This window comes from Crinia signifera, chromosome 5 (genome assembly GCF_055691185.1).
Source record: "Crinia signifera chromosome 5, ASM5569118v1, whole genome shotgun sequence".
Classification (NCBI taxonomy): Eukaryota; Metazoa; Chordata; class Amphibia; order Anura; family Myobatrachidae; genus Crinia; species Crinia signifera.
This window is the reverse complement of record NC_139221.1, coordinates 157,877,398-157,904,140: the sequence shown is the minus strand read 5'-3', so window position 1 is coordinate 157,904,140 and position 26,743 is coordinate 157,877,398. Positions and strand designations below refer to the sequence as shown.

Genomic DNA, 26,743 nt, shown 5'->3' with positions numbered 1-26,743 from the left:
AGTGAATAAATGCGAAGTTAATCAAGTCCAATCAGACATTATGCTTATAAGAAATGATGCCCAAAAAAACAGAGAAATAGTTGCTAAGTTAGAGAGCCATATGTCTATAATGGAGGACTCCTCTGGGCCTTTGCAAAACAAAGTCAGCATAATGACAGGGCAGCTAAGTGAACTGCGCCACAAAATCTTGGATATATCGTTGATATCGAAGGATGACTGTGGCGTAATAACATGTCGTTTGTGGGTATTGAGGAGTGGGTAGAGGGAAGAGCCTCTGAAAAATTTCTTGAGGAATGGCTGAAAAAATAGGATTTTGGGTACCTACCGGTAAATCCTTTTCTCGTAGTCCATATGGGATACTGGGTTATACTATGGGGATAGAGATCCTCCACAGGAAAGACAGGCACATTAAAGCTTTCAGTGTGGGTGCACTGGCTCCTCCCCTCTATCTCCCTCCACTAGTCAGTTAATGAAAAACTGTGCCGAAGGAGAGCTATGTGAGGAGGTATGTGAACAATAACGTGGTGAGATTCTCACAGCACACCCAAACCAAAATAATAAACAGAAAACAACAAAGAGGTGAATCATAACAACTTCTGAGTTCACCACAATTCTTGAAGAAGGTCAATATATGACAACAGGGCAACAAGCCCTAACCGTGTTAGTAACAGCAGAAAGCTGCACAGAGGCGGGCTCCCAGTATCCCATATGGACTACGAGAAAAGGATTTACCGGTAGGTACCCAAAATCCTATTTTCTCTACCGTCCAATGGGATACTGGGTTATACTATGGGGAGGTCCCAAAGCTACCAGAACGGGCGGGAACGTGCGGAGTCTGCTGTAGAACCGCTTGTCCGAACTGGGAATCCTCCCTGGCCAGAGTGTCAAATCTGTAGAACTTGACAAACGTGTTACTCCCTGACCAAGTTGCGGCCCTGCACAGCTGCAGAGCCGAAACCCCTCGGGCAGCCGCCCAAGAAGTCCCAACAGATCTTGTGGAATGGGCCTTCAACGCTGGAGGAAGGGACAAACCAGCCGATGCATAGGACTGTTGTATCGTGCATCGAATCCACCGGGCTATGGTCCTTGTAGATGCAGGAGAGCCCTTCTTTTGTGCCTCATACAATACAAACAAACAATATATAGGGAAAACCAAGCGAGTACTTAAAGTGAGAATGGCAGAACATGTCAGAAACATAAAGAAGGGCTTGGAGTCCCTCGAACCAAGAGGGATTAACATGGATTTCGAACTTAAATGCTTTCTATGAAATTTTCTGTGATTCATAATGAATGTTTTGTCTGGCTTTGTACTAATACCTTTTTTTCTCTTTGTATGACTATTGGTACTTCCGTCTGTATAAACGTTACCATGACAATCTACGGATACAAGCAATGGTCAGCTGCGTTCCAATATAAAAAAAAAACACCGCTACTTCCGGGTTGCGTTCCACTGAGGTCACATCCTTTCAATTCAGGAGACGTGAGATGCATCCACGGGACTCCGATACGTCACATCCGCTTTCGGTGCTGGGAATTAAACACCGAGAACCAGCTGGTACCGCAAATGCTTGGAAATTTTGAAAATACGGACAAAACCCGCCCGTGGATTAAATGTTCTATTGCCTTGACACCATGTGTAGAAATTGTGTTTGTATATATGGTCAATATTAGGAACAATGTGTTAGTGATAGCATTGTCGTTTTGTATTAGTGCTAATGTATTAGGGTAAATCCGGTACATGTTTTTTAAGTAGCCTAAGTTTTATGGTAATTAGAGTAGGTATATATACCTGCTCAGATCACACTTCCTCCATACCTTGAAAAAGGGCCATATGTGAGGCCCAAAACGCGTTGGTTAGGAGGAATATCGTCTGAGCACTTTGGGGTTCCAGTGTCAACTTTTTTTCATCTGGTGGACACCCACTCTCGTCTCTAACCCGAGTGAGTGAGAGGTGGAGGACTGGTTCCTTTGGATCCCCACAGTGTATGGACTTTTTATTTTCAGAATTTTTAAGGAATTTTTATTGTTATCCTTTTATGGTACTTGGATAATCTGCACCTGCTGTGACTTGAATAAAAGTGTTTTTTACCACCCTGGATCTTGATGATTGGGATATCTTCCGACTGATCACAGCTTTAAGGTGAGCCCTAATCTAATAAGATTGAAAGAGTGGATATTTCCAGTTAAAGATACCTTTACGTGCCTATAGAGCCCTGCAGAGAGGTCACATGCAGGGAAGGGATTCTATACCCTTGTCTTTGTGTAAGAATTGAGTGATCACATTAGCAGTTACTTCTGTATTGCGCCTCCGCATTGCTGCTGTGCATGTGAAGTCTGCTGACCACATGTGTGCCAGTCATTCAGCGGTAACTTGCTGGGGTCCTGTAATGATTCTTATTGTCTGAATGCATCCTAGAGCTTAAATAGTTTGAGTACCCCTGGTCTAGGTTAGCGTAGGCTGGGTGTACCAGTATCCGTCATACTATTTTTCTTCCCAGGAGGGTGCGAGGGCTGTTCTGGGAGAGTAGGCAAATATGGTCTAATAGTGCATTCACACTGGACAATGCTCGGGGTGCTGGTATCGGAAACTTCATATACACTTACTGATATTGGCAGGTTTGAGCGACTGTGCATGGGGGTGCACTGCATTCTGCCATGCACGGGAGCTTGCCTCATCTGTTGTTAAGGCCCATAGAAACTGGTCGATTTTTGAGCTAAAGGCAGTTCAGTTTTGCCGTTTGAGCTGCTTTCAACTCATAAGCCGCCCAGTGTGTATAGCCCGGCGATGGGTGCTGCTTCGCACTCCCGCATCATCGCCAGTCGCTGCTACTCATCTGCTGGTAAACCATCCATTCCTTAGATAATTGCTCGGACGGGTTGAAAATTACTCTGTGTGTATGCAATGAGCAATTTTCAGCCTAGCGAATTTCTTCATCATCGCTCTTCATACTTGCTGGGCAAAAACGACCCAGTGTGTATGCATCTTTACAGGTGTACACTCTGCTCGATATAATGAACTATAATGCCCAGAAGTACCAAAATGAGCAGTATTGCTCATTATATCGCCTAGTGTGTATGTGTAGATTAGAAATGCTGTCAGTGGTTCCCAAACTGTGTCCCTTGGCACCCTGGTGTGCCCTGGATTGATTGTCCAAGACCAATTCAAATTATTTATGTAATGTATTTATGTCAATGTAATAGGCAAAACCAATGCTGGTGGCTTCCAATCATAACGTATATGGACAGGATACGATCACTAGGTTGACCCTATTTAGGTCGACATGCATTGGGTCAACCACTGAAGGTAGACAGGGCTTAGGTCTACACCTGAAATAGGCAAGGTTGCCGACCCTCCCGCATTTAGCGGGAGTATCCCGTTTTTTTGTTCCTTCTTCTGGTCTCCTGGGAATGTGTGGGATCCTCCCGGTTTTTTAGCCTGCCTGGCAAAAAAAAAATATGGTCCTGGTGACACAGCTCAACACTGGGATGTAGGAGGGTCCGAAGGAGCCAGGCACCTATCCTAAAGCTTTTAGAGGGTAGGCTCCTCCCCTACTGCATCCCGGACTCTTCAGTTCAATCTTTCAAAGCCACTGGAATACATTAACTCAGTACAAACGCCTGCACATATTATATGCACATTTTATAACAATAACTGTTAACTTTTAACCATTTTAACATGAACATCATGAAACTTCTGGCATACTTACTGAGCGTAAGGGAGGGATCGCTGTGTCACCAGGACCATATCAGAGAAAGGGATTCGAACGGTAAGTTCTTACAAAAATCCCTTTTTCTCTTTCAATGGTCCTGGTGACGCAGCTCAACACTGGGACGTTCCAGAGCCGGTCCTTTGGGTGGGTACGCTCAGGTCTGCAGCTCTCAGCACTGCTCGCCCGAATGATGCGTCCTCCGACGCGAACTCATGGAATCTATAGAATTTGGCAAAGGTATGAACAGATGACCAAGTGGCAGCCCTGCAAACCTGCTCAGCTGTTGCCCCATGTCGAACCGCCCAAGAGGTGGCAACTGACCTGGTGGTATGCGCATTTATTCTGGCCGGTACAGGCCTTCCCACTTTGGTGTATGCAAAAGCTATCACAGATCGCAACCACCTCGCAATAGTCTGCTTAGATGCAGGCCAACCAATTTTGTGTATGTCATACAACACCAACAAGGTGTCAGTCTTTCTGACACTCTTTACTCTGTCCACATAAATGCGTAAAGCACGCACAACATCCAAACTCTTCAACTTGTCCCTTTTCTTAGAACCCTCTGGGGGTTGAAACACAGGTAGAATTATCTCCTGATTTAAATGGAAGGCAGAGACTACCTTCGGCAAAAACTGAGGCACTGTCCGAAGGACCGCCCTATCGTCATGAAAAATTAAGAAAGGAGATCTGCATGACAAAGCTCCTAACTCTGACACCCTCTTAGCTGATGCCACTGCCAACAAGAACACCAGCTTCCATGTGAGAAACTTAAGGTCCGCCGACCTCAAAGGTTCAAAGGGTGCCTTCTGAAGGCATTCCAAAACCAGTGACAAGTCCCAAGGCGCTACTGGTTGTTTGTATGGAGGTTTCAGCCTAGATACCCCCTGTAAAAATGTCTGAATTTCCGGTAAAATGGCTATCCTCTTCTGGAAATAGATGGACAAGGCCGAAATCTGCACCTTCAATGACTGAAGGCTTAGGCCCGATGAGAAACCATCTTGTAAAAATTCCATCATCTTTGATAATTTAAAATGAGATGTGTGTGACTTCCGTCTCTCACACCATCTAATATAAGTTTTCCATACTCTATAATAATTTGCCGAGGACACAGATTTCCTGGCTTTAATCATAGTATGAACCACTGCATCAGAAAAACCTTTTCTTTTCAAAATGGCGGTTTCAATAGCCAGGCCGTCAAAATTAATCAAGCTGAATCCAGGTGATTGAATGGACCTTGTCTTAGAAGGTCTGACCTCAGAGGTAGACGCCATGAATCCACAGACAACCTCTGAAGCCTCGAGTACCAGGACCTCCTTGGCCAATCTGGGGTCACTAAGATCACCGGAACCTTCTGCCCTTGTATTTTCTTTAAAAGTCTCGCCAGCATTGGTACTGGTGGAAAGGCATAGAGGAGATTCCCCTCCCAGGGGATAGTCATGGCATCCACTGCCTCCGCTAGTGGATCTCTCGTTCTGGCATAGAACCTGGGTACTTGATGGTTGAACCTGGATGCCATCAGGTCCACATCCGGAGTTCCCCACTTCCAGGTGATCTGCTGAAACACCTGCGGGTGTAAGCTCCATTCCCCTTCCTTGAGCTCCTCCCTGCTCAGGAAATCGGCTTCTATATTCTCCACTCCTGGTATGAATATAGCTGATACAGCTGGAACATTCTGTTCCGCCCATAGGAAGATTCTGGACACCTCCCACATGGCCAATTTGCTGCGTGTACCTCCCTGGTGATTCAGATACGCCACAGCTGTGGCATTGTCGGTCTGAATCCTTAAAGGGAGGTTTAGTAACCTGTCTCCCGCCAAGGAAATCACTTTCCAGACAGCTCTCAGTTTCAAGATGTTGATCGGTAGAGCTGACTCCTCTGCAGTCCACAAGCCCTGCAGCCTGAGGTCCAAGACTACTGCCCCCCAGCCCCTGAGGCTGGCGTCGGTAGTAACTACTAGCCAGTTCCAGGTCTGCAATGACCGACCCCACTGAAGGGAGTCCACTTCTGTCCACCATCTCAAGGAGTCTTGAGTGTCCGAAGACAGCACTATCAGCTCCGACTTCATGGTCTGTGTGTTTCCTGACCAAGCCGACAAGATGTTCCATTGGAACACCCGAGAGTGGAACCTGGCAAATTGCAGCGTCTCGAATGACGCCACCATTTTCCCCAGCAGCTTGAGGCACCTCCATACAGAAATGCTCCGAGCGCTGAGAATCTCCTGGACTAAGGCGACCAGATCCCTGGCCTTTGCCTCCGGGAGAAATACCCGATGGAGATGGGTATCCAGAATAACTCCCAAGAATTGGAGCCTCTGTGATGGTACCAACTGAGATTTTTGCAAGTTTAAAATCCAGCCGTGAGCCTGCAAAAAACTGATGGCTTCTGCCAAATGACTCTAAAGCATGGCTGCTGACTCTGCTTTGAACAGCAGGTCGTCAAAATAAGGTATCACTGTGATTCCCCTGAGCCTCAGCACAGCCGCCATTACTGACATTATTTTTGTGAATACCCTTGGCGCGGTGGCCAGACCAAAGGGCAACGCCTTGAACTGTAAATGCAGGTCTCCTATTGCAAACCTCAACAAGGTCTGATGCTCTGGGTGTATAGGCACATGCAGATATGCGTCCTGGACATCCATGGACGCCAAAAATTCTCCCTGGTCTAGGCTCAGGAGCACTGACCGTAGAGACTCCATTTTGAAATGGTCTACCCATAAATGGACATTTAGAGACTTCAAATTTAGTATTAATCTGAAAGACCCGTCTGGTTTGGGCACCAGAAACAGAGTGGAATAAAAGCCTTTCTTCCACTCTGCCCTGGGAACCGGAGTAACCACCCCTTTCTCTAATAGGGAGTGAGCTGCTCTCACAAGAGCTGTACGAAGCCGCGCTTCCTTTGGCAAAGATGTGGGGATAAATCTTTTCGGAGGCAGACCTCTGAAAGGAATTTTGTAGCCCTGGGCTATAATGTCTAACACCCAGGCATCCTGGTCTAGAGAAGCCCATGCGTCCCTGAAATGTGAGAGACGCCCCCCCACCTTTATCACTGCCGGGCAAATCCCCTGACAGTCATGCGGAGGGTTTGTCCTCTCCTTTGGTGGCAGGCTTCTTGTAAAAGGAGCCAAACTTGGACTTCGGGGTTTTGCCCCTAGAGGACTGAAACTTTCCCCTGAATGACTGTCCTCGAAAGGACGCACCACCTCTAGGGGAGGGCCGAAAGGAAGGCCTGAAGGCAGAAAATCTGGATGCCTACTTAGCCGTGGGAGCCGGCAGAAATGTACTTTTGCCGCCCGTGGCCTGTTTAATTATTTCCTCTAATTCTGATCCAAATAATAACTTTCCTTTGAAAGCTAAAGTTTCTAGGGCTTTCTTGAACTCATTGTCCGCTTCCCAGGCCTTAAGCCAGAGTACTCTCCTGGCATTAATAGACACTGTGGACACTCTGGTTGCCATTTTAAGTGCTTCCTCCTCTGCTTCTACCACATACTCTGCAGCTGCCTTAAGCTTCTCCGCCAGCAGCAATACACCAGGGTCAGCCTGCAGCATGGTACATAATTCACTAGCCCACTCAATCATGGCCTTAGAGACCCAGGCCGAAGCAATAAGAGGACGTAGGGTGAATCCCACCCCTTCAAATATAGCCTTGAGGTTACCCTCCAGCTTTTTATCCACAGGATCTTTAAAAGCTGCACCGCCCTGTACTGGTAAAACAGTAGCCTTGGACAAACGTGCCACTGAAGCATCCACAACTGGCACCTTTTCCCAGAGCTTCGCATGAGCCTCTGGCATGGGGTACAGACTAAGGAATCTCTTAGGCATTTGCAGCCTCTTATCAGGGGTTTTCCAAGCCCCTTCCAACAATTCCTGTAAACCTTCATCCGAAGGAAAGGTAACAGCCTCCTTACGCTGTCGCTTAAACACACCTTTAGCAGGAGTTTTATCCTCCACTGACAGTTTCAAAGCCTGTTTCACAGCTACAATAAGATCCTCTACTCCTGCAGAAGAGGTCTCTTCAAAATCATCACCCTGATCCCAGGGGATGTCAGTATACGCTCCCTCCTCCTCATCTACCAATGTAGGCATAGCATAAGACCTTTTAGGGGTCCCTGCAACATCAACATCAATCTTGTCTAGTATCTCACTATGGGCCAGATTCTCTAAGCTTCAAAAGTGATAAAATGGTGAGTGATAAACAGTCAGCCAATCAGCTCCCACCTGCCATGTCACAGACTGTGTTTGAAAAATGTCAGACAGGAGCTGATTGGCTGGCTGTTTATCACTCTCCATTTTATCACTTTTGAAGCTTAGAGAATCTGGCCCTAAACCTGTTGATCCCCCTAGCAGTATCCTGCATCACCTGAATAAAGGCAGGATCTGCCTGGGTAAGAGGCAAGGAGCCAGAGGACTGCTGAGATGATGGCATAGGTCTCTGGGATTCTACCAAGACATCACTCTGTCTGTCCAGTTGCTGCACCAAAGCGTTCACTGACCTGCCTAGGGCACTGGCCCACGCGGGTTCAATCTGCTCTGCCCTCTGAGGTTCACTCCCCATGGGTCTCACAGCAGCGCAAGTGTTACATAAGCCCCCCTTGGCCATCTGCTCAGGGATAAATTTCTGTGTGCATACATTACACGCGCTCAGTGCAATAAGGGCTCCCTCCCCAAAAACCACAGCATGTTGCTCAGACATGATGAAAAGTGATATATATATATATATATACAGTGCATACAATGTACCAGCGATTATACAGGTTTAATGCACTCAGTCACTTAGCTGTCTGTTGGTTTCAGATGCGGGGAAACGATGCCCAGGAAATCCAAACACTCTGCCAGGATCTGTAAGCCAGCTCAGCTCCGCTGCAAGCGTTCTGAAAGGCGCCAAACACAGAGTGAGGGAAGAGACCAAAGTCCCTGCTGCTGCGGGGTCCGTGACTTTTGGCGCCAACCACCCCCAGTCAGCCGCTCCCTTGGTAGGATTTCCTAGTTCCAGTATCTCCCCCTCGACTGGGGACCACTTGGAACATGCCTGTAACAACGCTGCTGTCCTCTCATATAGGAGCTCAGCGTGTAAGCTCCGCAAAAAATGGCCGCCGCCATCACGGAGCTCCTGTCCCCCATGATCCCCACCTAAACGTGAAGCCGGTTTCAGGACACTCCGGAGCCCAGGCAGCTTCTTAAAAGAAGCTGTAAGCGCTGCACAGGGAGGCCAGACAGCGTCTCCCTTGTGCACAGTGAGCTGACAGGACGCGCTTCTTTCAGCTCCTGCTGCGCTAGCAGTGTGAGGATTTACTATGAGAATCCTCACACTGTGCCTACCTAGCTAGAGTACAATTAATAAAATAATAAAATTCCCCTAACTACTCTAATTCTTCAGCTGCTCCTGCAGCTCTTTAGAATAGCACCCACTCCAGTGGGCACTTAACACGAACTGAAGAGTCCGGGATGCAGTAGGGGAGGAGCCTACCCTCTAAAAGCTTTAGGATAGGTGCCTGGCTCCTTCGGACCCTCCTACATCCCAGTGTTAAGCTGTGCCACCAGGACCATTGAAAGAGAAAAGTGACTGCACATGAGCAAGTCGCAAAGTGCCGGGTCAGGTGTCGGCCGGGGATCTGTCGGCAGTGGCTACAGTGGCAGCACAGCAGGGGGCAGCCATGGGAGTGGGAGCAGCAAAGAGAGCGGCACAAGCAGCAGAAGGCAGCACTGCAAATGACCTCCTTCTTCTCTCCCTCTGCTAACCACTATTTTTTTTTTAGGGTTCCTTTAAAAAGTGCTACGGTACTATCTCAAAATGTAATTTGGATAGCTCCGCCAGTGACCACGCCCCATTTTGTGCCATAAATGGGGCGGGGCCATGGGCGGAGCTATCCAAATTACATTTGAGAGCTCCCACGCCCCCAAATTAGCTGCCCTCTCCCTGGTCTCCCACAAAGGGGAGATAAAAAGTCGGCAAGTATGGAAATAGGTCAACATGGCTAAGGTCGACAGTGTTGAAAGGTCAACCAAAGCATTAGGTCGACAAAGGCAAGGTCGACAGTCAAAAGGTCGACATGAGTTTTTCAAGTTTTAGTAAAGTTCCCAGAGAAGAAAAAGCAATATGCAATGCTGTTCTATACCATTTGAATATCGAGTCCCGAACATAAAATACAACTGAATATTATTATTTGATTAATTTTAGTGACATTTCTTGTATGAATGGATACAGTAAGCACTTGCGCTTCTTCTTTTTTTTGCGTATGACTCGCCGCATGCTCCGTAGATGATTCCGGAAGTGCTTCAGCAGTAACCGGAAGTAGATGTTTCTGGTGCTGAGGAGCGGGCTGTGCTGCACGTTAGCTGTGTGTGTGACATGTCGAAGTGAGCTGTCGCTGTCCACAGCAGCACGTACAGCACCCGGCACTAGCAGCGGCTGACCTCAGCTTCGCGATGGCGAATAAACGGAAGCGACAGGAGGATTTTCAGAGAGTGAAGCTGAAGGTTGGGAAGAAGAAGCCCAGGGTGGACAATGTCACCGACACCAACTGCAGGGTCCGGGCCATCCACCTCAGCGAGCAGCTGCGGGATGAGCACTCCCTGCCCACCAGTAACAGGAAGCTGACCATCACGGTACGGACATGTCGGGCGCCGTCTCCGGGCTAGCACTGCAGCTGCGTGCTGTAAGTGCCCGGTGACATGGGCATGCTACTGCAGTATCAATGCAACAATTATGCGCCTGTTGTGAGTCCCCATTACATACACACACCGCTATTTGCAACTTAATCTGTAGGGCGGAATAGTGCCATAAGAGATGTTGCAGGTTGCGTTTTAATTGTTCTTATTAGTGACTCCTGACAGTACCCCACCGCTTCCCATTTGTAACACTGTCAGATCAGATATCAGCAGGTGAGATTACTGTTCTGCTCTCCTGGATTGCTGCTCCCATTGTGTCATCTTGCATTGTCCCTAGAGGGTGAGCTTTCACTTTAGCATATTGCCCATGTACCTGCAACTCCGCATATTGCTCATGTACCTGCAACTCTGTCTTTCCCAACACGTCACTGGTCTGCTGGATACCTGGGAGATGCAGATGGCTCAGGGGTGCTGTGGATGTTCGGGACTTTAGCAACTTGCGTAGTAAAGTCTTCTTTTGGGACAAGTAGTAAGTTGACAAGCTGTGACTAAAGTAATAAACAACCTCTCCGTAAATGGTCATAATGTGCAAATTGCCAAAACATGTTGTTGCGCCTGCAATGAATACCTTACCGGCCAGAGGTGACATGGTGCCCGGAGCAATGGTATGTTTCGGCACCGGCCCCCCTCCTCTCCCTAGTCATTTTTCTTTCTTATAGTAATGCTCCTCACACATTATGCCACACACCGTAATGCTTGTTGCACATTATGACCCTCACAGTAATGCCTAGTTGACATTATGCCACACACAGTAATGCCCATAGCACCCCCCCCCCCCCCCATGGCATTTTAGTACTACTTACACACATAATGTACCCTGTAGTACTACTTACACACATAATGCACCCTGAAGTGTCGCTTACAAATATAATGCCCCCAGCAGTGCCCCATTACACACATAATGGCCCCCTGTAGTGCCACTGCCTTGCACACATAAGGCCCCCACAGCTTAAACATATAATGCATCCTGAACTGTCGCTTACTTACATGCTGGTTGCCCGTGGGGATTACATGCTCCTTGCCCACAGTAATTTAAATGTTTTCATTGCCCGCCCATCCGCCGCGGAGACGCAGAGTCTCTAACAGCATCAGTGCGAACCAGCGACCCTCCAAAGATGGCCGCTGCCATAAAGGAGACAGCCGCTAGAGGTCCCCCTGCACCTCTAGCTACTGTCAGTGCGACAGATGCTAGAGGTGCAGGAGTACCTCTAGCGCAGAGGTAGGCAAGTCATTTTTAATGGAGTCCGTATATTTGTAATTATTATGATCGAGGTCCAGGAAAAATAAAAATAATATATATTTATTTCCTACGGGGGCACAAAACTATGCCATTCACCTGAGACTCCATTCCCCTCCCACTGCATAGTATCCATTAAAAAAAACCAATACTCCCATCCTATATTGAATCTTACTGGGAGTTGGCTGTCACGATCCCCGCTGCCGCAGTTGACCCCAACGGATCCTCATGCCGTCGCTGCTCCCTCCTGCCTTCCTGCTGCTGCAGTCTTCTCGCAGCCCGGCGGCAGCCTCAACACATAGTGCCGACTGATCTCACTAGCTGCATGCAGGTGCGCGGTGACATCACCCGTGCACCAGTCGCAATGCATCCCTGGGACCGCTGCAAGTGGATAGAAAAGCAAACTGTCTAAACTCCTGAAACTAGCAGCGCCGCACTGCTAGTTTCAGGGGTTTAGATGGTCCGCTTTTCTATCCTTTGCGGTCCGATGGTCCGCCAGTTGCCGGTCCCTGCTCTAGCGGCCGGGGCGCAGGGTCTCTGTATTGCTGTCAGAGACTCTGCACCTCCAACTCAAATGGCATTCAGAGGGGGGGGGGGCTGCAGGGACTTGTGTAGTGTACATCCGTGTGGAGCAGGGTGGGCTTCCAGGCTGACGCTGGCTCATCTTTCAGCCATCATCACCCAGGCCCTTATTCTGGTCGGTGCGGTAATATCCGCGTGCGTTCGTGCCGCCGATGTTTTGTGTCTGCGCATGTGCAGAGGCGTCTCTGCGCATGTGCGAGCGGGGCGTACGGCCAAATCCCGCATGAAATGTGAACACTCCGAACAGGGGGTGGAGAGGGGCGTGAAGGGCTATTTGGGCTCATTACCATATGCGTACGCCCCGCGTTTCATGGGCGTTCCCATGCAAACGCTGGGCGTACGTATGGTAATGCGGCTGTGACGCACGTGTAGGGGGCGGACATATGACATTGCCGGATGTCAGCTGCCCGCCCAGATTCCTGCTTTTGCACGGAAAAATGTCCGTGTGATCTGAGGTTGCGGGTGCTGGTGGAGCACTCGGTCCTGCATTCGATGGTCTGCGACCATCGAATGATGGGGGAGGTTCCCTGAGATGGAGGAGGCGTATTCCGTGAAAAATACACGTGTGGTCCGTTCGGCCAGCTTATTACCGCGTACGGACGGAGTTGGCGATCCGTATGGAAGGCGGGGTTTCGCATGCACGGTCCTGGCCGCATAATCGGATCCGGCCGCACCGATCAGAATAAGGGCCCCAGTGCCGTACACACTGAGTGATGATGGTTGAAAAATATATCACCATCGCCCAATCATGCCGGTAAAACCAGCAGACTAACCACTTTGCTAGTGATGATGCGGGAGCACGCATCTTCTCTAGTCGGGGATCGCTGTCCCATAAACACTTGCCTGTATATTCATTTTATGCAGCATTCTCTGCCTGACTTTTTAAAACCTAACAGCAGAAATTTGTTATTAAGATTGTTAAACCTGCAAATCACATGATAAATCTAATCACTGTAAAACCCTGTACACAAGGGGCAATATTAGCCACAATTGCTGGCTAAATGGTCGCTGAGCGACCATATCCCCGTGTTTTCGGGGCAATTATCACTAGGAGCGCACTCCCGGAACATGCCCTGTTATGGTTACAGGAGCATGCTCCTGCAATTAAGACTTTTCAGTGTTGTTTTGTGAGGTGAATTTAGAAAGTTGCTGGAAAAATCGGTGCAGTGTGCGATATGGTTGCTGAGCGATATATCGACGAGCGCAAATAAGGCAAAATTGCTCAGCCATCTTATTACAGTGCTGTGAGCAGAGTTACTTTGTAATGTCCCTCTGAGCACTGTTTTTGTTGTGATGTGAGATTGCAACAGTACTAATGGGTTTATTGAATTATTAAAGCATTTTGTTTTGATACTGTTTGAATTTCTTTTGCAGGATATCTTATCACAAATGCACCATTACAATGCTGGTGTTAAACATGGTGCTCTTGTTGGTCTCAGAGAAATCCTGTCAACTCATCCTTCAATAATTGATTCACACATTTCCAATATAATGAGTGAAGTGGCTGCTGTGTTTACAGATAAGGATCGACTCGTTAGATCAGCTGCCATTTCTGTCTTGCAGTATTTGGCACCTATGATATCGCAACATAAAATCGCTCCCTTTTTTCCTCTTGTAAGTGCCCATCTCTCCACTGCTATGACTCATATAATGCCGGGTATCCAAGAAGACTCCTTAAAGATCTTAGATATCCTTTTGGAAGAGTATCCTGACTTACTTATTGATCGTAGTAGTATGTTGGTGAACAATTTTCTGGAACTTATTTCTCATCAGAAGAATTCCAAAGAGATCAAGAGCACCGACAAACCATCTGCGTGGACATTGTCTGTGAATCCTAATCGAAAGATTACGTCCCAGAAGTGGAGGATAAATGTACTTAGCAGATTAAAAAAGTTTCTGCAAGCGTTAGTGAAACGAGCTTCTGAAAGATTTCCCTGTAAGGAATCTCTGCTGGACAACGCAGACAATATATTTATCTTAAAAAAGTGTGTTCCTATCTCTTGGCAAGAACATGCAAATGGGCAGCAACCTATCAGATTGTTTGATTGTGGAGAAATACAAACCACTACGAACTCATCATTCCATCTAAGGTAACTTTGTGTAAACTAAATTATTATTTTTTTTAATTAGAAAAGTTTCTAATTTTTTATTTTTTTTTACACTTTTTTTCGTCACATAAGGCAGGAGAGTTACGGCTAAATATAATGCATGTAGATGTGTCCTCATAAACCTGTCCTCAGTATGGGAGAATAAAATAGTGTGCCGAGCACAGCGAGGCACCGTGCCCAAAGCACTTCTGACTGTGTCGACATTCGGGTAAAAAAACAGTGAAAAAACTCATGTCGACCTGTTGACGGAAAGTCATGTTGACTGTTTCACCTGTACATTCTATATGTCGGGATTTCAAATTTCATGATTTTGTCCTTGTCGGGATTTTGACCCTGTTGGGATTTTAACCGTCGGGATTTCATACCGAATCCGATTACTATTATTTAGTTTTTAAAGCAGTTCTTGCCCACTAATTCCATTTATTGCACAGTATATGGGTGGGGGGTTCTACTTATTCCTAGTTAAAAGCCCGTTAAAATGACAGGTTCTGGAATGTACTTTTACTTTGAGCTGTGACAGTTTTTAACTCACAAAATTTCCACCCCACCCCTACTCTCTATGCTCCTACCTCCAGTCTGTCTTCACAGATCCATATCCGACAAGTTTAAAACCGATCAGGGTCCCTGCAAAAATAGCTTTCACTTTCTGTTGTTACAACAGTGCTCTATGAAAAGGTCCCCATTCACATAAAGGTGATGACCTGGGTTATCATTCTTCACACCGGACCTGAGTCTTCTTGCTTACAGTGGGAGCTTGGAAATGATAGATCCCAAGTACTGCTGTCCCTCGCCAATCAGCTGCTTTCAGGCATGACCTGGCTTATACCATTCCTAAAGCAGCAATGACCTAGTTAGTCCTGGGAATAACCTTGGTCTGTTGCAGGGTCACAGGACCCAGAACTGTCTACCCTTTCAGATGTAAGCTGGACCTAGGTCAACTCGCAGTCATGGTGAAAAAAACAGGTTTTGGCTTTTGCCTAAATACCCTACACTGTGAGCGCATAAACTGGAAACAAACAAAAATAGCATGTGCAATAACTCACTTTTATCCTAACAACAAATGGAAGAAATATGGTAGATGTAACAGGAAAAAAGTAGCGGTCAGGAGGGAGCACTCAGGAACTCCTTGGTGGAGTTATAGAGCAGTCAGTCAAAGGGGGAAAAGGTGAGTCTACACACAAAGCTTTTTTGTTTAGGGCTCAGAGCTGGCATGACTTCCCTTCCTGATACAGCCGTTTTGCGGTGTACCTGCATTTGCTGGTTCTTGTGAGAAGCCGTCGGGAACACGGCAACAACCACTAACTCAATCTTTACCGATAAACATTCTGTAGTTCTCCCCATAATGTTATATTTTGTGATTGATTACATTACAACATTTTAGAACTTAGATTTTATGTACTAATTTGACCTGGGAACTTTTTTTATACCCTTCATGACTAAAGCAATATTAGTTTTTCATGTCCGGCTCACAAAAACGTGAATGATGTTTTAGTGTGAAGACGGATGCGGGTAAGTGTTTAGTAACTTTTCCATCTACATATTTTTACTTTATGTTGAAACAAATACTCTTTAATAATAATGCCCATAGTTTTGGTTGCATAATTAGTAATATCCACATAATATGCCCCAACATTGAACAGACAGTAACAAAATATAAGGGTGCTTATTGCTGGCTTTGTACTTGATTTGCTTCCATCAGACGTTTAGTGATATGTGGTCTGGGTGGGTTCTCCTAGTATCTGAACCTTTATTTGCAAACTTGACCACTAACATTTTTAGGTAAAAATGGGACAGAATTATTAAAATGATGCTTTGCAGTAGTGTTTCATGCAGATATTTTTTTTGTCGCTTTTATAATGTGTAAATTGTTTGCCACACTAGTTCAAACATCAGGCTTTTTCAGTTAGAGCAGTGGTTCCCAACCCTGGTTCTCAAGTACCCCCAACAGTGCACGTTTTCCAGGTCACCTGGGAGGTGCACAGGTGCACTCATTATTCACTGACACATTTTTAAAAGATCCACAGGTGGCGTTAATTATTTTGCCAGTGATTCTGTGTGGAGACCTTGAAAATGTGCACTGTTGGGGGTACTTGAGGACCAGGGTTGGGAACCACTGAGCTGAGTTAGACTATAGCAAATATTTGGTGCCTTTTCCTCTAGGCTTGCCTGTCTAGGTTTGCCTGTATCTTTCTCAGCAGTGCTGTAGGTCATTCACAGGAAAGGGTGCAATGTGTTCCTTATTACATATTTGTAAGACATGCTTGCTTACATTTTTCAAAATCGATCATTTGCCGGTCCGTTTTGTACTTTTAAAGTACACATCGTATCGGATCGCATGCCTTGTGCATGCACTGCAATCCGATACGATGTGTACCTAGTACAAAAAGTATGTGCAGCACATACTTTTTGTACCGTACTATGTGATGCGCGGGAGCGCGCATCGCATAGTACAAAACGGAGCCAGCGAAAACGGAGCGTGTATGGGCTCCTTTACTGCTTCTAAGGTTTGTGGTTTTTTATTCCCCTTTAAGGACATTGTCTGGTGTATCTAGCAACACAGAGGAAGGTCTCTCTTCTTCAAATAATTTGAAAGGGTTTATACAAGCAATCATTCCGATTTTGATAGAATGCTGGGTTGAAGAGTCACCTGGTGAGTCCACGGGTGATGTTTCTGAGAAACTTCTACAACCTGTAGCACATCATCTCCTGCAGCAAGTACTGAGCATCATTTGTCTTCTTTGGAAGCTTAGTGAATACCAGGATGAATCACAGAAAATGGTAAGTTGTAACTATGACCAGCTTTAGCTATTGCACATATTGGGGTATATATGTAATGCGGCCGGCAAGGATCGCCAAAAACCAACCATCCTCTTCTAACCCACTCGCTGCATTCTATGTCCCGGGGAAATCCTCGCCATCAGAGGAAGACGAGGATTACCCGAGTTCCGCCGCAAATGCAGCAAGCCCGCTTTTATAGTTGTGAGCCTCGCTGTTTTGCCGGCCGCACTCGCTGTTTCCACCTCTTTGATTACAACCAGCGAGGTAGAACCAGCGAGTGAAGGGGAGTAATTTGAATACCGACCGCAAACAATCGACACTGCTCGTCTAAACGGCATTGAATATACCCCATTGTATTTTTTGTCATATGTATAATTAGAATACTAGTAAGATCACTGACTATAAATGAGAATATTTGGTTATGGAACTTGATTAATATGGGTAGCATCTGGCATATTAAGTTTAGTTTGGCGTCGGTAATACATAGTTCTTTAATTACAAAGTGTTGGCTGTTATAAGCTAGCGCTTCACAGCGGGTTGAAGGTGGAGATTTTAAAATAGCACTCAAAGTTAGTGTAATGCCTGGCATGTAGTTGTTGCTAATCTAAATGTGTGCTCCGTTCTAACGGGCTCAGTATGACAAGCTGGCAGTTGGGATCCCAATGATCAGCATACCAACATCGGGATCCCGGCCGCCACAGGTTCTATTCTCCTTCTAAGGGGGTCGTTGACCCCACAGCGGAGAATAGCTCCTGTTGGTAGGGATCGGGACTGTCGGATAGTTGAACCTTTTTCATTTAATTTGTTATCCAGTTTAGGATTATCCTCCTTCAATGCTGTCTTATATTTTATATTTTATTAGTATAACTATGATCATGCACTGGATCAGTAAGTGCACCGCTATATTCATGTGACATTTTGTCTCAGAATCTTCTTACTTGCCAGTCAGGATGCTTTTCTTTCTGTTAATAAAGGATTCAGAGCAGTTTAACGGTTTGCAGTCATTAGATCTACAATGTTTAGGTCAACAGTCAAAAGCACGACAACTATTGGTAAAAGGTCGACATGGTCAAGGTCAACGCGAATTTAGGGAAAAAAAGCTGAACCGTGTGGCAGAGGCAAATCAGAGGGGTGGGGGGAAGGCAGCTGCTGAAAGAACTGACGTTAATAGCGGGGTGGGGCAGCGGAAGGGCAGGGCGCATTTAGTAGCGTAAATAAGTGGCAGGGCATGGCGTCCTGCAAAAGAAGCCTAGAGGGAACACTACATCTCCTGTCCTTTTACAAACGCAGCCTGTAACAAGGCGGTAAGGAGCTGATCGGCTGGTACTGTACGGTATGTGTGTAATAAACCTGACATTTCACACTTTAGTATAGTATAAAATAAATATGCATGCAGTATGTTTTTGTTATTTTACTTAATGTAACTTGTGGTGTTTTCCTCCCCCAACAGGATGTTTGGCTTAGGAAGAGTTACCTTAAAGATTTCAAATATCATTTTATGAAACATTTTCCATACTCCCTGCATGAAACGCTAAAACAGAAGAAAAAGCTGAAGAAAAGGTATCATTTATTTATATTTTGTAGTGCAGGTCGGGTCTCCATTATTCGTATATTCCAAAAACCGAAATATTCAAAAAAAGTGTGGGGGGGGGTTTCAGAATATTTAGGGGGGTGTTTTTTTACCCCCGCCTCCGGGATCCTCTGTAGCAGCATCTCCGGTCCTGGGCGTGCATTGTACGGGTGTGCCGTTGATGTCACCAGCGCACATGCGCAATGCACCCCTGGGATCTGAGATGAAGAGAATCCTGAAGGCCGTCTGAGGACCATCGGGGCACAACCAGGGGACCAAGTAATTATTAAAAAAAAAAAATGTATTCCAAAATCCTAAAAAAATTCCTTATCCAAAATGTATCACAAAATATGGTACTCTTTACTTAGAAGGGCGCCCATCTCGGGCATTGAATGCACTAAAAAATCAGGTGCGATGCGACAGACGAGATGCCCGAGATTTCCCATAGGGAACAATGTTAAATGTCTCAATTGACCCGATTTTCCTGTTCAATGCCTCAATTGACCCAATTTTTCCATAGGAAACAATGTTAAATGGGCCACAGAGGCCAAATAGGCACCCTGAAGTGAATAATGGCCACCCGAATTGTTAACGCCACCCCACGATCAACGTCAACCCGAAGCGTGGCGAGCCCGCGAGGGGCGGCGGTACGCGTCCTACGACCTTTTCATACCCCCACTATCCACGTCGGCGTGGAGTTGAGAATAGAAAGTGTGGTGAGTGCAGCGAGCCACCGAGCCCGAAGCGTGGCGAGCGCAGCGGATACCTTCACAGGTATCCGCGTCCCCTCGCGGGCTTCACAGCTGTCCGCGTCCCCTTGCGGGGCTCGCTGCGCTCGCCACGCTTCGGGCTCGGTGGCTCGCTGCGCTCGCCACACTTTCTATTCTCAACTCCACGCCGACGTGGATAGTGGGGGTATGAAAATGTCGTAGGACGCGTACCGCCGCCCCTCGCGGGCTCGCTACGCTCGCCACGCATCGGGTTGACGTTGATCGTGGGGTGGCGTTAACAATTCGGGTGGCCATTATACACTTCAGGGTGCCTATTTGGCCTCTGTGGGCCATTTAACATTGTTTCCTATGGAAAAATCGGGTCAATTGAGGCATTGAACAAGAAAATTGGGTCAATTGAGACATTTAACATTGTTCCCTATGGGAAATCTCGGGCATCTCGTCGGTTGATCGCACCCGATTTTTTAGTGCATTCAATGCCCGAGATTTTTTACTAACGATGCCCACGATCAAAATCGTGGGCGCCCTTCTAAGTAAAGAGTACCCAAAATATTCTTAAATATGAATCCAATATAGATATAATGTGTAATTACATAGAATCTTAGTGCGAGGTGTGCAACAAAAGCTCCATGTGGGTTATGTGTACAGGGAAGTGGATGCCGGCTTCTGACTGATCTCCTTGCTCCTAGCATGGGGCTTGTGCAAGTGCAAATATTAATGATGGTTGTGACAGTGTAAAATCAGTGGTCATAGCCGCTTTGTGCTTCCAGATGCATGGATCTTGGCATTAGCATAAGGCATCAAATCTGTTTTGTGATGCTGCTCGCAAATACAGCAATTTAGGGGCTGATATATGCCTTTTTTTTATAAGATAAGAAAGAGACTTTATACCCAAAAGAACTGTGCACATTTCATTTTATAGTGTAAGTGTGTGGTTTTAATATTTCTCATGCAAACCGGAAGCGCTGTGCAACTGCTAATTTATATTGTAGGGGCTGATATATCAACACGTTTTTTATACACAGTGGGTCATAAAACATTGTGTATAATAAATGGTGCTCCTGCCAATCTGCTCCTAAAGCTGGGAACACGTTAAATGATGGATGTACCTGGCCTGACTGCATGATGGCTGTAACACTGTAGCTGTAGCTGTGCCTTACACACTGATTGATATATTGCCCAATATATCTGTTCATGGCTGGAGTTCCAATCATCTGGTCTTTGTTAGTATCGTCCCATCAGATGTGCAGCAAAATACCTGTTTTCTGGTACATGCTAAACAATGGCCCTTATTCAGATCTGATCGCAGTACAAATTTGTTCTCACAATGGGCAAAATCATGTGCTCTGTAGGTTGGGCACATGTAACCTGTATAGAAAGAGTTAGATTTGTGAGTTCTTTTGTTTCTCTGCAGGGTAAATACTGGCTGCATTATTTTGACACTGCAATTTAGATTTCAGTTTGAACACACCCCACCCAAATTTAACTCTCTCTGCACATGTAACATCTGCCCCACCTGCAGTGCACATGGTTTTGCCCATTTTGAGAACAAATTTGTGCTGTAATCAGATCTGAATAACGGCCTATGTACCTGAAGTGCCGATCCGTCTTATTGGGCAAGACATTTTCTAGTGTATATCCAGTGTGTATAATCCTAGTGTGTATAATCAAGCCTTTCACCTCAATATTACATTCTGACCTCTGCCTTGACTTGTGTTGGTAGTTTGCTTCCATCATATTAGGTGATGTAGATAGAAACAATGGCAAACACTTACCAGCCAAGGTGATTAAAAATGTTTCACATGCCTTGGTGTTGATTGGAGTTGTAGCAATAATCAGTTTATGCTTGTGAACCAAATCTGCCCTGTGTTTTTAGCTATATACTTTTGACATTGACTTCACATTATTAAAATGGAATTTTTTTTTCTTTTTTTTTTTCTTTTAGTAGCAAGGATGGACTGCTTTCTCAAAATGGCCTAGACCATATTTTATTAAATTTAACATTATGTGACATTATGGTCTCCTTGGCAAATACTTCAACTCTTCAAGAGGATGCAGGATGGCTGACTTTGATTAGGATGTTTGTGACCGAAAAACTGACCAATGGTTGGAAGCTGAACTGCAAGCAGTTAAAACGACTCCTTGAAGTTACAAATAAACTTTTAAATATTCAAAAAAATAGAGGTGAGCTGTTGATTGGGAATCGGTTACCCTATGTGTAAGATGTATCGCCTCTATTATTGATTTAATGAACAACCAGCACAAGAGTGACATTTTGATCCTGATGCAGAAAATCTTTACCATCTGGTGTGGTTTTTTTTAAGCCAGTTTACCCACTTAGGATATCTTTGTATAATACTACCCTTTATATTTAAAATAAAGTATTGTGATTGTTTGAGGTGTTTTTAAAATAAGGTGGGTATACAATATTTACATTGAAGCCCTGCCTAATTGAATCATTGTTTTTCAGTTGCAACAGAAAAGTTAATTCAAGCGGTGTACATGATGTACCTGCAGAGGGACCTGCAACTAGCCGTGCGCTCCATGCTCCTCATGTTTTTCAATAGAGTTTATTTAAAAGAAGAAGATCTGTCTCTCAACCTGGGAAGGTAAGGGTTTGTTTTACCTTGTGTAGTAACTCCATTCATTTCTGTACTTGTAACTGAATGTTGCTGCCATAGGTTTCAGCAGTGAAATACAGTTAAGGGAACAGATAAAGTGTCCGAATCTAAAGGTGCCCATACACTAGTAAGATTTATCTGCAGATCTGGTTGGAACAAAAACATGGTTATGAATGAGAGACAGTTTATCAGTTTTCCAGCATTTCCAAGCAAATGGTCAACTGTCATTTGCTCTCATCCATAACCATGTTTTTGTTCCAACCATACAGACCTGCAGATAAATCTGCGTGTGTATGACCACCTTAAGGCAGGAATGACAGATCTACTGTATTAGTCTGCTGTGTTGTCTGGCTGCATTATGAGCATATATAAACTTAATAAGTGCCTCTCACATTCCAGAAATGCTCATATTTACAGTTAGCTAAACAGGTGTTTAGCCTCAGATTATAAATGGGACTATTCCTGAATTTTTTAGTGTAACAGACTGCAGAAAAGTAAAACCATGAGGAATGTCTCCTTTCAAAGAAGAGAACATATTTTAACCCGCCTATCCTAGTCTACTAGCAACCATGCACACCTTATCAGCTGAGTCACGGCAAAAACCTAAAGTTATTTTACTGACAGTGTTGTGAAGCTTTAAATCCTTCGAATACTGACACTTTGTTGGTCATTTTTAAATGTTATATAAAGTGGAGTTCTATTACAATGTGTCTGGTACTCAACATACTTCAATTCCCTGATCATGTTATCGCTGGGTTTGCTTGAAACGACTGGCAGTCACTTGTAACTGGTAACCACTTGTATCTAACCAGTGACATTAAAAAAAGTCCAGCATGTTTGGAAATTCAGTCGAGCACCTTTGTCCACCCATCTGCACTCTACATTACTACATATGCTGGTAGTTATGAGGTTGATTTATATATGACTGTTTACCATTAACCTATTTTGGTCTGCTTATTTATTTTTATTTTATTTATTTTTGCAGAAGTCGGAGTAAAGTTTTATCTCGTTGGCTTGCTACCCTGCCAATGCAACTTGTGCATCTCGGTCCAAGAAATCATCAGCTCTCCGCCCTTATGATTGATACAATATATACTGCTGCAGCTCGTTCAAGCAAAGACTTGCTACAGAACCTCCAAACAGCAGCGTGCCAAATATACGGTGATTTGCTTTATTTTGAGCTTTGAATGTGGTATAGAATTGTTGTTCATTAAACGTTTTTGGTGTTAATGCAATATATATAGTCCGTTTTAAATAAATGCATGCCATGTTTCAAAACTCTGATTTTACATATTGTGGTATCAGTAATTATCTCTTATTTCATGTAATAATATGTTAAATGACCTACCTAAACCACATGGCTTTAACCCAGTAATTTTCACATGCAGTGAGATAACGTTTTCCAAGTGACCTAGCAGGTGTACTCATTGCTAACTCATTTTTTTAAGATCCACAGGTGGAAATAATTATTTCACTTGCATTTCTGAAAGGAGACCTGGAAAACCTGCACTGTTGGAGTAGTTAACTCCAGTCCTCGAGAGCTACCAACAGTTAACATTTTTCCGGTGTACTCAAAGAGGGGTAGATGTATGAAGGCGTGATAATGGAGGAGATTTGAGCCAGAGGAGAAATGGTCTATGGCTACCAATCTGCTGCTCTATATAATTTAATAGTATGCAAATTTATTGCTGTTACTTTAGTGCTGATTGTTTGCCAAGGGCCACTTCTCCGCTGGCTCACTTCTGCTTTATCACTGCTTCATACATCTAACCCAGAATCACAAGTGAAGTAATTGGCTCCCCCTGTGGATTTTTTAAAATGTCTGTCAGGTGGTCTGGAAACGTGAATTGTTGGTAGCTCTGTAAGACTGGAGTTGGGGTCTTGAAAACCAAGTTTGAGTAACATACGCATTAACCATTAGAAGAAAACTGTAATTCATATACTGGCCATACACGCTGCGATACAGGCGAGCGTTCGGTGTTTAACTAGCACGGATCACATTGCATTGCATTGCCTGTGCATGCAATGCAATGTGATGAAAACTAAGTACAAAAAGTATGTGCAAGCACACTTTTTGTACTGTGCGATGAGGTGCCGCGGGAGCGCGCACCTCAAAGCACATAACGCACAGTATGCATCGCAGCGTGTATGGGCTGCTATATATCTGAACAAGGGGGATAAGCCTCTTGAAATGTTTGCAGCTTTGTATTGCTTCATGAGGTAAAATGAACTTAGATGAACATACTGTATAAATAGTATCTGGTGGGTATTGTTAAACCTGAGGATTTGGGACTGTCCCAAATGGAAACATGTTTGAGAGTACCATAGTGTTTGTTGCAAAATGTGAAGGCTTAAACCATATCAATTGTCATTTTTCCACAAGCTTAGTCTTCCACTAAATTGCTAATTATAGATGTAGCTGTAATTGTCCCGTTTCTAATGCTGCCTAAACACTATAGACCAACTTTCATCCAACTAGTCGGTTGGATGGAATAAAAATCTGACACTGGATGGGAGCAAATTCAATTTTTTGCTCCCAAAATCTGGAAACAGACAAAAACTGTCATTTTGCCAAGGTTCTGTAGTTGACTCTGTTTTGATTTAACAATTTGACTGAATGTTTTTGTCCATTTTATTGAGTTTGTGAGCAAATTGCTGATTTGTCCTTTGATCCCATACAGTACCAGATTTTCAGTCCAACCAATCAATTAGTTTGATGTAATTTTGTGTAGTACAGTAGTTCCCAAACTGCGCCATGGCACCCTGGGGTGTCTTGGGACACTTGCAGGAGTGCCTCAGGTTGGTGGTCCATATAATAGGTATTTTAGCTTGTGGTTTTGGATCTTAAAATATGTGGACAAATAAAAGTGAATCCTGTCCTTCGACACATATCTAATCCGAAGCATGACCTATAAACACAATTTACTTAATATTTTTTTCTAAATTTCTCAGTAACAAACTTTTATGGCCTAGGGGTATAGTAAACAAAATTCTGATACGCCTAGGGCAGGCATTCCCAACCACGGTCCTCAAGGCACACAAACAGTGCAGGTTTTAGTGATATCCAGGCTTGAGCACAGGTGACTTAATTAGTACCTGAGTGATTCTGATTTAACCATCTGTGCTGAAGCCTGAATATCACTAAAACCTGCACTGTTGTTGTGCCTTGAGGACCGTGGTTGGGAATGCCTGGCCTAGGGCATTGTGATTCATAAAAGTTTGAAAAACCATTGGTCTAGTGCATGGGTCTTCAAACTGTGGCCCTCCAGATGTTGTGAAACTACAAATCCCAGCATGCCTTGCCACAGTTTAGCACTCCCTTATAGCAAAACTGTGGCAAGGCATGCTGGGATTTTTAGTTTCACAACATCTGGAGGGCCACAGTTTGAAGACCCATGGTCTAGTGTATGGCCAGCTTTACACACGTTCTGTGGGTGATTAAGACCAGGGGAAATTCATGCCCCTTACACTGCACAAATAACCTGGGTCTGACCCAGGTTGCTGCTGCTGTGTGAAAGGGGCCATTTAAAAAAAAAACGGCATTCCGACCTGGGTTAAAAAAGGTTTTCCCGGGTCGGACTCAGGTTGTTGGGCTATGGGTCAAGTTACCAGAGTCCCGTTCACACTATAGCAGGCATGTCCAAAGTCCGGCCCGGGGGCCAATTGCGGCCCGTGCTGTCATTTTAAGTGGCCTGCAGCCTCCAGCCAGAAGTGTGTGGAGCATCAGATGCGGGACACACAGCATTAAAGGTAGGGCCCCGGCGAGCGTGCCTTTACCTTGCTGTCTGCAGCAGTGAGGAGGTGCCCGCCGCCACAGTGAGATGTGTTTGGCGTCTTTTGGGTGAGTATGCATCCAACCACTGCAGCTGCAATTGTATATCACCCTCCTCCGCAATCACAGTGACAGCAGTGTTTGGGGAGGGGTACAGCAAGGGAGAAGCTTGCTCCCATAACATGCAGAGTGGAGGAGGGCGGCAGCGGTAGTCCAAGCATCTCCTGTCCTTGCAGTTCCTGCTTTGCCTCTCCTTCCTCTGGCTCGCACAAGGGGCTGGGAAACATACAGAGAAAGGAGGGGGCAAGCAGGGGGACATACAGTAAATGGGGTCAGCATGGAGGACATATAGTGAAGGAGGGTCAGGCTGGGGGACATACAGTGAATGGAGGCAGTGATGGACATTCAGAGAAAGGGGGGCAAGCTGTGGGACATAGTGAATGGGAGTCATACAGTGAATGGGGGCAGATTGGTGGACATGCAGTGAAGGAGGGTCAGGCTTTGGGACATACAGTGAATGGAAGCAGTGCTGGACATTCAGAGAAGGGGGGATAGGCTGGGGGACAGTGAATGGGTGCAGAGTGGGGAACATACAGTGAATGGTGGACATACAGGGAAGGAGGAGCAGGCTGGGGGACATACAAAGAAAGATGGTCAGGCAGGGGAATATACAGTGAAGTGGGCAGTGTGGGGGACATACAGTGAATGGGGGCAGGCTGGAGGAAATACAGAGAAGGGGGGGCAGTCTAGGGAATATACAGTGAAGGGGCAGGCTGGGGGACATAAAGTGAATGGGGACAGAGTGGGGGACCATTCTGATGTGATTAATGATTCAAAGAATTTCAGGCTGAATGGTCGGCCCCCCACATTTTCACTTCACCAAAACTGGCCCTCGTCGCAAAAAGTTTGGACCCCCCTGCACTATAGGAAGGAGGTAGTGTCTGCTCCAAGCACTGCCTACTCCCCCCG

At 45.4% G+C, this 26,743-nt stretch overlaps 1 protein-coding gene across 1 annotated transcript in view; it reads left to right on the top strand.

The window, feature by feature from the left end:
- Positions 1–9,969: 9,969 nt before the first annotated feature.
- Positions 9,970–26,743, top strand: part of TEX10 (testis expressed 10) — a 34,386-nt gene continuing 17,612 nt past the window's right edge. Inside the window, exons 1-7 of the mRNA XM_083188172.1 lie at positions 9,970–10,312; positions 13,569–14,284; positions 16,834–17,080; positions 18,531–18,640; positions 21,327–21,565; positions 21,852–21,990; positions 22,988–23,163. Of these exons, the coding sequence (XP_083044298.1) occupies positions 10,133–10,312; positions 13,569–14,284; positions 16,834–17,080; positions 18,531–18,640; positions 21,327–21,565; positions 21,852–21,990; positions 22,988–23,163 (1,807 nt within the window). The 5' untranslated portion in view covers positions 9,970–10,132. The remainder of the gene's footprint in view (positions 10,313–13,568; positions 14,285–16,833; positions 17,081–18,530; positions 18,641–21,326; positions 21,566–21,851; positions 21,991–22,987; positions 23,164–26,743) is intronic.